The sequence below is a fragment of the Ostrinia nubilalis genome, chromosome 24, assembly GCF_963855985.1.
Source record: "Ostrinia nubilalis chromosome 24, ilOstNubi1.1, whole genome shotgun sequence".
Classification (NCBI taxonomy): Eukaryota; Metazoa; Arthropoda; class Insecta; order Lepidoptera; family Crambidae; genus Ostrinia; species Ostrinia nubilalis.
Genome location: NC_087111.1, coordinates 11,779,092 through 11,794,066, shown reverse-complemented (window position 1 = coordinate 11,794,066; position 14,975 = coordinate 11,779,092). Strand labels below are relative to the sequence as shown.

At 36.8% G+C, this 14,975-nt stretch overlaps 2 protein-coding genes across 2 annotated transcripts; one reads left to right on the top strand and one right to left on the bottom strand.

The window, feature by feature from the left end:
* Positions 1 to 1,971: 1,971 nt before the first annotated feature.
* Positions 1,972 to 6,360, bottom strand: LOC135083674 (dentin sialophosphoprotein-like). Its single transcript, XM_063978384.1, has 8 exons — positions 5,961 to 6,360; positions 5,593 to 5,777; positions 5,183 to 5,339; positions 4,688 to 4,804; positions 4,102 to 4,491; positions 3,701 to 3,829; positions 2,833 to 3,032; positions 1,972 to 2,649 (listed from the first exon to the last, which is right to left on the bottom strand). The coding sequence occupies exons 1-8, from the start codon at positions 6,358 to 6,360 to the stop codon at positions 1,972 to 1,974; spliced, it is 2,256 nt and encodes a 751-aa protein (XP_063834454.1).
* Positions 6,361 to 11,472: 5,112 nt separating this feature from the next.
* LOC135083898 (TBC1 domain family member 7) lies at positions 11,473 to 14,847 on the top strand. The gene is made up of 6 exons (XM_063978653.1): positions 11,473 to 11,817; positions 12,090 to 12,286; positions 12,571 to 12,749; positions 13,329 to 13,424; positions 14,155 to 14,284; positions 14,448 to 14,847. Exons 1-6 carry the CDS (start codon positions 11,631 to 11,633, stop codon positions 14,544 to 14,546), a joined length of 888 nt encoding a protein of 295 aa, XP_063834723.1. The 5' UTR covers positions 11,473 to 11,630; the 3' UTR covers positions 14,547 to 14,847.
* The last annotated feature ends 128 nt before the right edge of the window (positions 14,848 to 14,975 follow it).

The window sequence follows — 14,975 nt, the reverse complement described above, 5'->3', positions numbered from 1 at the left end:
TTGCCCAAAACTTGTATAAAATCAAGCATAGATTCTGTGATTGCTTTAAATTATCTTTCACACACTTGATTTTAAATGGAGTTTATAATAAGTATAACGTACCAGGCCTAATCAGTGAGCAATAAAAAATATTCTAATTAAGTTTAGATTCCCAGAAGATCACATAATATATTTTGGGTCTTTGTTAGTTTGTTATCAGTTTCAACTCGCTATATTTTAACTGGGACTCAAGTGTCAAATATTCCGCCATTTTAACCAAAAAGATATGGGGGATAATAAAATAATTTAACGCTTAAAAGTAAGCGAATACTTAGATTTAATTTGTATATATTTTTCTAGAAGTATATTTATTGAAAATTAATCTATCATTGTTTTAGAATGGTTTATGTACTCGTTGACAGTCGATCCGGCTGGACAGATAACGGTTAGATTATTTTAAGCGAGGTGTAGACTAGCGCTAAAACTTGCAGAAGTTGACTTGTCACAGCTATTTACACAGTGGTAAATAGCTTCAACAACAAGAAATCAACTTCTGCAAGTTTTATTGCTATTCTAAACCTCGAATTAGAGGTATGCTATTTGCTTTAAAATTGACAACGCAATAACGTTGTACATATCGTATCTTTAGGCCCACTTGCACGCGTAGGGTTTGACAATATTGGGATAAAATTTTTATTAAGGCTTTTAAAATTAGGCTGGGTTTCCTGGGTTGGACCATCTTACTTTAACTTTAACAAACGTCAAAAGTCTGTCAGACTACAAAAAACCGGTTATCGTTATAGTCACGGTTAAAATAAGTTGGTGCAATTCAGCCTTAATTTTTTTTTAAAAAGAGGGTTATATTTTCATGGATTCAAGGTAAGTTTTGAGTTGGGCTTTACTTTTTGTAATGTTTAAAGGATCAAATTATTTTTTCTTTTCAAAATCGGATTGTTACAACATGTTTTTGTTTGTTTTTGGGATAGTTATAAAATGAATCAAATGCAGACTGACTTTATTGATAAATTAATGTTTTGACTGACTTTTGTTTCTAAGCTACTTATAGTAGTAATAATTCAGTCAAAGTTGCAGGTTAGAGTATTTCTGTGGAATAGAAAAGACTGCAAACAAAACAGCAATAATAAATAGTACTGGTAACTTATTAAATTGTTCATTGTGGTATGATCTCTAATGTATTTCTTTATTTTTGGAATATCACAATATTCCAGGATTGTCCTTGTTATGACAAGTGACCTACATCACAAAAATTCATTTTATGAATAACATTTTATTTTAGAACCATTAGTTTTTTTACATACATTATGTAATGCATTTTATTCAAACTATTTATTTAATTGACTCATATTTTTATGTATATCCCATTATTTTAGTAGATTTTAGCACTTTAGCTGCCATAATTTTCTTGAGTTAGTTATCCTGGCAGCTAAAGTGTTAAATAGTAACTTAATGTGCCAATAAGGTTTCGATTTGTTATGTATTTATTCATGTATGTGTAAAAGTGAAAATGTATCGTGTATCTATTATGTAATTTATCATTTCTTGGTAGTAAAAATTAAACAGAATGAAATATTTTTATATAAAAGTTTAATGAGTCGTTATATTTAAAAATAAGTGCAATAAGTTAATGTATTAAGTATATGAAAATATAATTATAATTTGTTATACATATTGCCTTTCATTATCTAGTAGGTACAACAAATTAAAATAAAAGTACATAATAAATACAATACAATCTAATATTAAAAAGAAAAGTTAATCGCAATAAAATCACTCTTCCCTCTTCCTCTCATACAGACAAAATAGCAATAAAAAAAACAAAATTGTAATCAATACTTCTTGAGATAGTGCTATTCTGTGACAGTATTAAATTGGATCTTATTTCGTGAGGAATAAGGGCGATAAAGACGGTATTTTGTGAGATTCGATCGAAATCTTAATTGTGAGATCATCAGTTGACTTCTAATAAATAACCTACAAATCCTTATGAATCCCTAGAGCTAGCTTCATTTCTAGAGAGTAATTCTCGCTTATCAGATCGAATTCGTCTTTTCCATCGTTCGAATCGCCCATTTCTTCGCAATCTTCAAACATTTCCTCGCATTCCGTCGAAACATCGTTCACTTTATCGTTAGCAATATCACTTTCGTCGAGAACTGATTGGTAATCGTCGATTTTGGAGTCGTCAGCTACTGAACTGTCTTCAGCTACATCTTTGTCTTCGTCGGTTTTGTTGTAACTTGATATATTTGTCGAAGAATCATTATCCCTTTCATTCCTTTCATCGCTTGATAGAGTGCCATTATTATCAGTTCTGTCAGTATCAGAAACTCCGCTGTCATTATTTGGAAAATCATTAGCTCTTCCATCAGTATTAGTACTATTTTCGTCATCATCTCCAACAATAGACTTGTCATTTCCGATTCCTGAGTCGTTGCACTCTGTGATGGCTTCCATTCGGTTGACGTTTTCGTCTGTCAACGTATCCTCTAGAGATGTATCGTGACTGGGGACCAGAGTCACTTCTGTGTCGTCTGGGTCGGCGACTGACTCTGCTGGACTGACGGCGATGTAGTGCAGGAACTCCCCCGCCCGCCATCTTTGTTCTGCCGCGTCCATGTGGACTTCGAGGATGCGAGACACTTCGGGCAACTGGGAGAAGTAGAAACCACTATTAGAAGAATATTTGCAGTGTAAAACCTCAGAAGAGGGAGAATTAACAATGAGAAGGAATAGGTAAGAGAAAGTTTGTAGGGAGCGAAGTACAGCGCAAAGACCCATAGCCGTGAGACATGGATTAAATTATGTATTGAACGGATGCTAACGACTACTTACAGAATACTCGTTATCAAACTGGTCTGAAATCTGCTCGATGATGGCGTTGGTCTTGTTATCGATATTCCCGGCCTGGCTGGTCAGCACGTCGTATTGCTGGAAGTAGGAACGCTCCTCGTACTGCAGGGTTCTGTCCAGGATCTCAGAGGCGACTGACTGCTCGATGCGAGCATCCGACACCATGTCCGAGCGGTCTACACCTGGGAGAAGAATGTCATCATCATCATCATTTTATTGGATTAAAAATACACTACGATCTGGTAAAGGTCGCGGGAAGAGCCTGGATACAGGCAGCGCAGGACCGTTCATTGTGGAAAACCTTAGGGGATGCTTTTGTCCAGCAGTGGACGTCATTTGGCTGAGACGAGACGAGACGAAAAATACACTATCTAAATAGCTATAATAAGAAGTTAAGGAAATGATCTTAATTGCTGCAGAATAGTGGATGAAAAAAACGGTATATACCACAAGAGTCTAATAAAGTATAGGTAAGTAGATACTTTTAAATACTACATCGCATCCCTTTATTAACTACAGTTTACTTCCCGAAATATTTTTTTTCTTTATCCACAACGAGGAAGCTCTTGGCCTGTATCTCACCTGATAATAAGTGACGATCAAGCCGGAGGTGGAAGCGAGCTTCACCCGGAATCCTCAACCACGGAGGAACTGACTATCTTACCTCTAACTACCGGAACACAACATTGTTGTTATGGCGACAGACTTAGGTAAGATGGTGGTAGCTAGCCAAACCGAACAGAAAAATCTGCCCGAACCCGGGACCTCTCCGTCGGAAGTGGTCTTACACTAGACCACAGAGGCGGTTGAATCACAAAAGCGTAAAACATGCCTAAAACGTTAACGTTACCTTGCGAAGGGAACCTCTCATCCTCGTAAGAGTTGATGGTGTTGATGATGGACTGCTTCGCCTCCTCGCGGTCCACGTTCAGCATCGTCTCGTACGAAGACGACAGAGCTTCAGTCTTTGGAGCATCTTCTGCAAAATCATCAAATTGTTAGTGATCGAAAATGTTATGAAGAAGACACATTCTTAAAAATTGCCATTTGTAATGGACAAATTAATGCATGTTTTCATAATGAGGTTTGGATTAATGGGTGTGTCGAATGAATAATGTTATGTAAGTAAAATGGAATATTTTTGCACCAAAATTTAAATGGTAACATTTACGTCCTACCTACGTCTGTAGGTCGACTAATTACTTTTTTCTAGGTAACAAAACTCTGCCACTTAATTTTCAAAATACTAACGCTTTTCAGAATTCAATTTTTCATTTTCATTATCTTCTTTAATTCCTGCATCAGGACCTCTATCTTCGGGATCGTTTTTGAAGTCACCATCTCTTTTCTTTGCCTTGAAGTCTTCACCTTTCTCCCTCTTACCAGGAGTGCTCTGACTGCTACCAGTGGGAACGAATCTTCCAGATTTAGCAGAAGTGTGATTTCCCCTATCTGTATCATCTCTGGGTGATTTTTTATCTTCAGTTTTAGCTTGGCTGTTGTCAGTGTTTCTAACAGCTGCAGTGGATGGTCTATTAGATTTGGATGTGCTTGGCTTTGGTTTAAGTTCTAGGGCTTCATCTTCAGAATTGGTGTCAGTGTCACTGAGTACGTGTATGGACTCTGTTTCTCCCGATGAAGCTGGAGCAAGAAAATACAAAGATACTGTCTATTCAAAAATCAAGATTATATCAACAAGTGCCACTCGCATTAAAGACGTAATGGAAATTAATGATAACGAATGAGATACCAGTACCAATAATGACAAGAGTGACACTTTCATACTCTAGAGGAAAACTAACAGTCCGGTGTATTTTCTAATGAGCAAAATACGTACGTCCTGAATCCACTTTCTCTTCACCAATCTCGTAGTCCAGTTCGGTGCAGGGTTTCTGGTCAAGATACTCGTACAGAACCGCTCCAGGGACGTATGTGAGCTTCACTTTCTTTTCATCTGGAATAGGTAAGATCAAAATTAAATTAATTTTGCAGTCGATAGGTTAGCCTTTACAACCTCTTGGTGTAAAGGGTGGAACAACTTCTATTTCGTAATAGATAGTAAGTACATAACTAGGCCTCTATTTAGGGAGACTGTTTAAAGGTACACACCTACTCAGTTTCGTTCGTTCGTTCGTTCGAGTGAAATGACGTCCACTACTGGACAAAGACCTCCCTCAAGGATTTCCACAAAGCCCGGTTCTACGCTGCCCGTATTTTCTGATACTTCCGCAACATTCTTCACCTGATCGTCGGTCCACTACTACCTGCTCAGTTTACTCTCCTGAAAGGTAATTTTTCACATTCCTAAAATCTGTGTGATAAAGTGAAGTACCTGGTCTGTCCCCAGCGGTGAGCTGGCTCAGAGCGATCCTGTCGAACGCGTTGTCGTGTTTGTACGTGGTGTACATGATCTTATCCTTCACTGCATGCGCGGGCACACGCTCTTCTGCTTTATAGAATGCATCCATTGTCTTCTTATCGTAGAGTTTCTGAAAATAGTATTAAATATCAAATACCTGTAAAACTAAAAGTTGTAGTTTAAATAAGCTATAAGGAACTTAATCAGCATCGACTTTGATTTTTTTTTATCTTATTAAAAGTTTGTGATATTCCGCGAAAATATCAACCAGGCCTCCGAGCCCGTCTGGCTAGCTGGCATGGGGAGTGAGTCCTCCATTAGCCTCTGCTAAGACAGAGCCTATCGTACAGTAGAGGTTAATGGACCTGATGGTGAAAACGTACCATAGGATCCACAGCCGGCTCCCCCCTGTCGATCCTGGCCTGCCGCTCTTCCTGCTCTCGGTCGAGCTCGGCGAAGATCTCCAAGTCTTCAGCACTGGGTTCCAAGTCCTCGTCGTCTCCCTCATCGGTGTTCATGCGGTGCATGTAGTTGATGAGGGCCACTCCATCGCCGTCGCTGTTTTGGACTGGTCCCAGAAAGAAATACTATGATTACTATGAAATTCAAAGCCACACAAATTCATAATAGAGTCAAGCTAGCTAAATAACACGGCCAAGGTGACGGAAAACTTTTTTATAAGCTAGGGATAAGACTTTTCCGCAATGACGAGTTGTTTAGGTTCGATTAAAAGTAACTCGATATTACATACCACTACGTCTTCGTTCTTCAGATTTTGTATCAACATTACTAATTTCATGTTTTTCTTCTTTGTTATCTTGCGAGCCTTCATTTCCCTTATCCTTTTCTTTTACTTCGTCTTTAGTCTGACTATCATTATCCAATGGGATTTCCGTTACAGGGACAGTAGAAGTTTCAATTTTAGGTATTTCTTCAATTGATATGTTCTTTAAAGCTTTCTTACTTGGCTTTGTTTCTTCTGTTGCGTCCATTGGTTTATCATCAGCATTATTTACAGGTTCATTTTCCTTGAGCGGATTAGTTATTAGCTTCTTATCATGATCGATTATAAGATCACCGTCTTTTTCAATACCCGTGCTTACTATAACATCACCAGTTTCTTCAGGTTTGGGTTCAACTTCTTCTATCATTGGTTTTTTATCTTGAGTTTCAACGATTTCAATCAACGGTTTCGGCTTTGCTTCTTCTTGTAATTCGTTGTCTTTTTCTTCGACGACTTCTGTAATTTTTGCTTTTGCACCTGCTTTTCTCGATTCTGTTGATTTAATTCATTTATGAAAACAATTATATTAAATATTACAGAAATTCATAACCGAGTAAATATTTGAAACATACCTGCAAGAATCTGAGAAACTCTTTTTCTCTCTACATGTGGTGTTTGATTAAATAACAAATTATCAAGAGCATGGAAATCATTCACGAATTTGCTGAAAGAAAAATTATTCTTAAACCAAGCTTTAACAGAAAATTATTTCAAAATGCTAAATGTAATCTTTAAAATGATTTTTTGTCTTCTGCTTCGCTTACCTGTCAGTCTGTGGTTTAGGCTTCAGATCGCCTCTGTATCCATACCAGTAGTCATTGATTGGCGCTGGATTTAGTGGTGGATCCTCTACCTTGATCTCTTGAACGAGACGTTTCCCAGGATTTAAGTGTGACCACTCAATTTTGCTTGTTGAAGGCTCTGAAATTAATTATTTGTCCATTATGTTGATTAAGATGGTAAATACCTACTGTAGTTATTTTATACAAAACCTTCTTCCTTATTGTCCACATCGCTATCAGAATCAGTGCTATCTTCACTAGTAGAATCCCCCGCTTCAGAACCTGACAGCATATCCTCAGCTATGCCTCCTTTAGTTTTTACTTCTTCAGGACCGTACTTTTCTAGAAGAGTAGATGGTCCTTCTATAGCTTTTAGGTTTACTTTGGATGTATCTTCTGGTGTTGTTTCGTCTTCTGTAATCTCTGCCTGGAATTTAATTTAAAAATTCAGTCTGTCTGTAAATGAAGACGCAGTGCGGTTGGCACGATTAGTCGCAATATTTTGTAACTTAAAAAAACCTATACCTTTGGTGGCAGGCCCAATTTTTCTCTCTCTTCTTTTTCCCTAGCTTCTCTCTTAGCTTTATTCTCATCCCTCATTTTGATCAAGTACCGCACACTCTGCATAACCTTTTCCTGGTCTTTTGCGATCCATCTGGAAATTAAAACGTTTGATTTTGATTTGAGTGTTATCACAAATTAATTTATTTATGGTATTCAGTATTTTTAATCTCTACAACGGCTGTATCTACCTTTTGAGAAGTTACAGACCTTCGTCTCTCAGCTATTTCCTCTTCCACTCCGCCTCGCTGCCAAGCCTCAGCACAGGCGCGGTCTCTTGGAAACACTGGCCGGTTGTCCAGATTTAACAGGTCCTTTATAGAACAACCAAAAAGTTTTTACATAAAATCTAACTAGTATTCACAGTCAATACAGACAAACTGCAAGTTATACCTTTAGACGTAGAGTGAGAGTTTTGCGGTACGCTGGGATGTTGCGAATGACCGGGTTGCCAGTAAGAACCAGTACTGTTTAAAAACGACATCGACGATAAGTTTTAACTTCTTAACTAAAGGTAGGTAATCAATATAGATTTAGAAATGTCCAAAGATACCTTTCAAGACCACCATATCAGCCAACACATCTACTATAAGAGGGTCTTCCAGCCTGTTGTACGAGAGGTCGAGAACGGAGAGATTTCTGCACAACTTCAAATGGGCTAAATCATCTGAAAGAAAGGTATGTTTAAGTTTTCTTTAGGTAAGTAAATGAGGAAAACTTGACCAATAACAAATTGCAAAACAATGATGAAGTCATGTATTTTTGAGAAATAAGACATTAAACCTACCAATAGTAGTCAGCATGTTATGAGCGATGCTCAGAGTGTGCAGTGCCGGAACGACCTCCAAATTCTCAATCTTTGTGACAAAATTGTGGTCCAAATTCAAAGTGTCCAGCAGTGGACATCCGTGGAGGTTTTCGATCTTACGGACAACATTATAATGCAAGTAAAGGCATTTTAACTGGGCCAATGTGTCCAAACCCTCGATTCTCTGTATGCCGTTGTTCTCCAGGAAAATGCATTTCAGACCTGTGTATTCTTCCAGATTCTCGATTTTAGCGAAACCCTGAAAAATTACACTTTGGGTTACTCATCCTTACGTTTAGTTAGTATCGTGAAAACACCAACATCATCATCATTTCAGCCAAAGGACGAGCACTGCTGAACATAGGCCTCCCCCAATGATTTCCATGTTGATGTTGAAAACACATAGTGAAATTGAATGAATGAATAATAGGGATCTGTACCATGAACCTACTTAGGTCGTCGTAACTACCCAAGTCAATAATAAAATACTAGGTACCTTAAAATGCAAGTACAGTATATCATTCAGATATGGCGTGCAGTAAAGCTTATGCTGCCGGCAGTGGTTCTTGATGAACTCCTTCGTCATCCGAGGCCCTTTGTTCATCTCCTCCAAGTCCTTCTCCAGTTGCAGCTGGTACTCCTTCTGTCTCTGTCTCTCCTTCTCTTCAGCTTCTTCTTTTGCTTTCTGCTCTTCTCGCTTCTTCTTCTCTAACGGTGATTCTGTTACTGAATTACCTTAAAGTTTTCATACTTTAAAGTAAATTACAAACTTTATCAACTTAATGTACTATGTAAGCCATGGGTCTACTAAATTACTTACCTACGGCTTGTCAATGTTTGAAATTACGGAAACAAAAACATACCTTTTTGCTCGCCATCTGATGGAGTAACTTCACTAGGTTCTTTGGGCTCTTCATCGCTTCGTGCATGATCGCCCTGAGCTTTGTCGTCCACTTCAATAACAGTGACATTCTTATCACAGTCTAGAAGAGGCTTCTTCCTACTCTCTTCTCTTCTAAGCAAGTTATTTGCTAATCTTAAAACATCTTTGTTATCCTTCATTTTGTCTTTTATGTCGTAAAGAAGATCATTGATTCGCTTCTTTCGTTCTAACTCTTGCACCTTGAACTCTGCAAGTCTTTTATTCCTTTCGTCATTATAGGTAAATTCGACATCCCATAATTCCTTGCGTTCTTTTTTTCCATCTCCCTTCTTTTCTTGATCTTTTACAACTGTCTCTTTCGCAACATTTTCTTTCGAATCAATTTCTTTAAGATCTTCCGCAACACTTTTCAATTGTTCGTTTGTCTCTTTCATAGGATGTAAAATACCATGCGATTTTTGCAATATGTCATCAACTTCTTTAATGAATACTGTGCATTCTTTGTTTCTAAGTTCATAATTGGCTTTGCATGTATCGATTCTAGCCTCATGGCATTTGATTTCAGCGTTCAACTTTTTGATTGCTGAATTTATGTCATCTATGTCATTGTCAGTAACTTTGCTTATGCTTTCCTTTCCTTCGTCATTATCATTGTCTTCTTTAATATCTGTTTCTTCGTTTTTGGAACTATTTTCTATAGCTCTTTCTTTTCGCCTACAATCTGTTTCTTCTTTAAGCTTTTGATAAGCAATGTTAGATTTCCTAGAATTTTCTAACGCTTCATTCACATCATTTAGTAGCTCATTCATGCTATTTAATTTATTAGTTATGTCTTCTCGTATCAAGGTGCTTAAATTTTCGGCGCCTTCTACAATGTTACGTGCAAGGTTTTTCATTTCTTTGAATTCCATTTCTTTGTTGTCTTCATTTTCATTGCGGCTGACTTCGAATATATCTTCCAAAGCGTTTTGTAAAGTTTGTTCCATTCTTTCGTCAAACTTTTGACGAGCTGGAACTTCAGCTGGCTCTTGAGCTGATTCATCTTTTCCGTTATTTTGTTCGTTAGGATTGGTTTGTGTAGAATCGTTGTTAGGTGTTTCAAGCACAGAGTTAATATCACGTAAAGCCTTTTCAGTCTCTTTCAGCTTGACTTCCATACTTTTAGGGAACACTTCTTCAACGTTGATAACTTCTTCTTCCTTCTTCTTTATGGGTTTTGGTTCGTTTTTAGTTTTTCCACTAAGATCAGGAGATACTGGATTATCTTTCAAGGAAATGTTCATAGATTCGTTGATAGCATAGTTATCCCTGACTTCGTCAAACGAAGACTTTCTTATTTCTCCTTTTATAAACTGTACTGACGATTCCTTCAAAACGGGATCGGGCTGGATTTCAGCTTTGACTGTAGCTTTAGAATCGGATGATTTGTCAGAAGTTTCATACGCATCAGCTAATTTTAACAGCATGTCCTTTGTCTCTTGAAATCTAGTTTCATAGGATTTTTCAGTATATTGACTGACTACTTTTTCTATTGCCTCCAAATCTCTTTCATCACTCTCGTTATCGTCGCTTTCTTCTTCCTCTTTCTCGAATAGGTTTGCAGCTGGCCTAGTTTGGTACTCTGCCACAGAACTCATAAGAGCATGCATGTTTTTGTAATGTAATTTGTTAACTTTCTCTGTATCACCACCAGCTGAGTCTATTTCGCTTCTCATGTCTGCATAAGATGCTATGTTTATTTGGTCTATGGGTACTGTTACATTTTTAGTTTCGTCTGACCCAGTTACAATTTGAATCTGGCGAGCCTTCTCAGCTATAATAGGGTTACCTTTTAGTTTCTCTTTTATTTCTTCAACGGTCAAAGGCTTATTGCAGTCTTCAATGGTGGTAAAAGGCTGGCCGGTCATAACTTCGTATTCGGATTTTACTTCACCTGGGCATGATGCAGCTATGTAAGGACGATTCTGATGCTCCTTGAGAGGTTTCAACTCATTTTCTATCACTTTGTCGATCACATCCTGGGGAAACTTTGCATCTTGAAAGAATATCTTAAGTTCTTCACGCTTTTTCTCAATATACGCAGGATCCACCGATCCCGAAGAGTCAGGAATATCCATGGCTAAAACTGCTTTTATGTAATGATCGTAAAATAAATATTATTATTCTACTGACGTAAAACATCCAAGTTTCCACGACAATAACATTTCCATGGAAACGATAAGACAGTTGGATCGAAGTTTGAAAATAAAATTCAAAAATAGCGCCATAAATTCCGTTGTACGTAGGAGTACTATGAACTCTGCTTTTGTACCCACTATACTTACATTTTAAACCACAATAAAGCGCATAGTTTTACATTAATTCATTAAAATAATTTAATTTATTTGATCATCATCAAAAACATAAAAAGAAACGTGATTCATGTCAATCAAATTGTCAATGTCAAAAAAATAAGAAAAGGACGGCATTCGGCAAAGCAATCAACAAAACACAAGTGTTTTTTTATTGATTTTCGTAGAAATTGGGATTTAAAACAATACTCCTACGATTTTGATTCCACTGAAGATATTAAATGGTAAAATAACAACTTTCGCGACACAAAAATGACGGACGAACGGAACTTTCGATCGTCTTACTACGAAAAAGTTGGATGCCGGGGTGTAGAAGAAAAGAAATCGCTTGAAATTCTCTTGAAGGAGAAACCATGGGATAAAATGAAGCTGAAACAGTTCTGTCTAAGGTTCACAGTGCCTGCTGCATACAGGAATCTTGTGTGGAAGGTACTTTTGGGTAAGTTTTCTGAAACCAATAGGATTCCAATTGAAAAAAAATGTTTAGCTGAATACCTTAACTTTGTTTGTTTTTCAGAGCTTTACTGTCATGTTTCCATTCTAGCGTCCTAACTAATGATACAGTTTGATATTTGATGAAATTGTTGACATTATTGATTTTTTTTACCCAACATAATTTACAATTTTGGTGCACTAAAGTGGATAAACATGCATAACTACCATTGAATCTTTACACATTTATCCTTGCATTACGTTATATCTATTTGCTAGACATATTACCTGTATACACGGACTCTCACCAATTCGTAATGGAGCAGCGTACAGACCAGTACAACGACTTGCTGTATGCCGTTGAAATGCTAGAGTTGTGCGATATGAAGGCTCCGAGGAGCAAGATCTTGATGGAGATGTGGCTGCTGGAAAACGAAGAACGGAAACCTCCTATCTTTAGAGAGACTAACTTTTCTGTAAGTATCAAATATCTAATCAGATTTAATATTTTTTCCAAAAAATTCCTGCCAAAATGTGATATAAACAAAATTCAAACTCTTAATGTTAAATAGAAAGTTGCATGCCTAGATAGATGATGTAGATTTAAAAGTATTATTTTTGTAATATTCCTTATTTTAGATTATTTACTTTGTTTTGGTTTCATAATAATTGTCTTTGTCTAGCAGTCATTTGTCTGCAACAAATGAACGAACTTTTATGGTGTGACTGGTATATTTGTAATTACTAATTTCTCTTCCAGTCAGGTGACACATTCATGCCAATAGTGACCACGCTCCTAGAGCTATATGACGACGAGGTAGATATCTACTGGCTGGCCAAGAGCCTCACGGAGGTGGTCAAGCAGATGCAGAAGGACCTGCCCAAACTCAAGGAGGCCTTCCAGACTATGCTGGAAAAGGAAGACGGGGAGCTTTATAAGTATGAAATTAAACTATAGTCTGGTCTGTGAGCACGTAGAATTTTGTCCAATGACCCCAAGCTACCCACCCATGTTGCTGTCGCGCTCGCACACTCACTGCGGGCGCCCGTCGCACAGTCGCGACAGCAATATAATTACGCGCGTGCCTAAAGGATGGGTAGCTTGGGATCATTGGACAAAATTCTACGTGCTCACGGACCGGGCTTTAGAAAAGGTTTCAAAAGTTGATATAAATAGGTTTACAAACATCTTCTATTTCTACCTTTTCTAGTAATACACAGTTCCATAACTCTTTGTGAAGGTAGTAGATGTTGTTGTGTAAAACTGATCAATGAAATAGAAAGAAAGTAATAATTTACAGTTTTACACTATTATAAAAAGACTTAGCTGATACTGGAGACTAAGGACTAGAACAGACGGTGAAACGCAACTGCAACGAAACTGCAACTGCTAGTTACTTAATGCCTAACACTACTAGATTAGACAAACATTTTGTTTCTTAGAATTTATTAGTAATCTAAAAAAAAAAAAATTATGCTCTTTATTGAATCACTTAACATAAATTTTTGAATTTACAGCCATCTATTGGAGGTGAATGCATTGGAAGCTCTACCCCTAACAAAGTGGTTCAACTGCTGCTTTGCTGGAATCCTTGAAGATGCTTCTCTTACCAAGTAAGTAAAGTAGCATTAAAAATGTAGGTACCTACTTTATAGCCTGACCAGGAACATAAAAACCCTGGCATAGAGGCGCTTCAATTGCATTTGATAGTGCAACACTGAGTACAGTCGTACCTGTGTTAAATTAATAGGCTAACTTTATGTATCAGGATTCTGGATTACGGGCTAATTTGATATTTTCATAAATTAACGAAAAAATATTATTATAGGTAACCTGGTTTAAATAAATTAAATGAAACCATGAATCGAACTAGTAGGATTTATTTTATTATTCATCAACAAAAAACTTTAAAATAGGTAGTTGAAACAAACCACAGCTAATTTTCATAGTGGACTGTACTATACGATAAACATGTCAGTCAATTTGACAACCTTTATTGGAAACATTATTCAATGAAAATATTGTCCGAACCCTTGGTATTTCTCTTTGACAAATACTTTAACACATTGTGAACCACTTTTCTTTCACGACTATAAAAAGATTTTAGCAATTTCATTCACAAAATCAATTGCGCACATTTAAAATAAAGTTTGTTTACACTTTGACAGCAATAGACTGACATGCAAGGTGACATGTCAATGAAGTTTTTAGTTACTGTTGCCATTAAAAGAAATTAGTACCATTAGTTTTCCGCAACATGGCGAGGGTTTTTATGTTCCTGGTCAGGCTATATAAGAATACTGAATGCAATATTTTTATTATGCCTACTTTTCTCCTTTGCAGGATTTGGGACAAAATATGCAGTGGCGCTCCAAAAATTCTAGCATTTGCAGCCGTTATGCTGGTTATTACGTTGCGCCGTAACATTTTAAAGACCAAAACTGCAGATGAAGTGCTAAAATGTGTTTCCGAGGTACGTAAACGTTTTTGTAGGTAAATAAAAATAATTTCCTGAGAATGGCTAAAATGCTTGCGGTCCATTGCGAAATCTGTACGAAAACTAAAAAAAAATGTTGCCATATAAAATAATTGAGACATAATGGTAGTTTTATAATTAATTTATAACCTTGTTTTAGATTCCGGAACAATTTGAAGAAGTTATTGCAAATAAAGCAATAGAGTTGTGGCAGTATTATGGCGCTCAACCCCAAAGTGATCAGTTGGCAAAGAAATGATGTATGACCTTCTAATGAGTTTATCTCATTAGAAGTAAAATGGACATAAATATTCGGCTAAAAATCAAAATTGTACGCGAGTGTGTGGTTTGTGTGTGTAATTAGGTGGATATGAACTTTTGGACATTCGTAGATTACTATTATCTCTTGTATTGTGTAGCTATCGGATAGTTTGTATTGTATCTTCAAAATTAATTGTCGTAAGCGCTGAAGAACTAGATCGCAGTTGACAAATTATGTATAACTTCAAGCTTAAAAGTATGGTACTCAAATATTTAAATAAAATTTTATAAGGATTTTACTTTTGAATTTTCCTTATCCTGAAATTTTACGCATCAGACTAGGCATTTTTGTTAGAGAGTAAATAAGTACAACTTCTTTAAATATTGATGAACCCACAATAAACCGAATGATTTATTTATGGGTGAT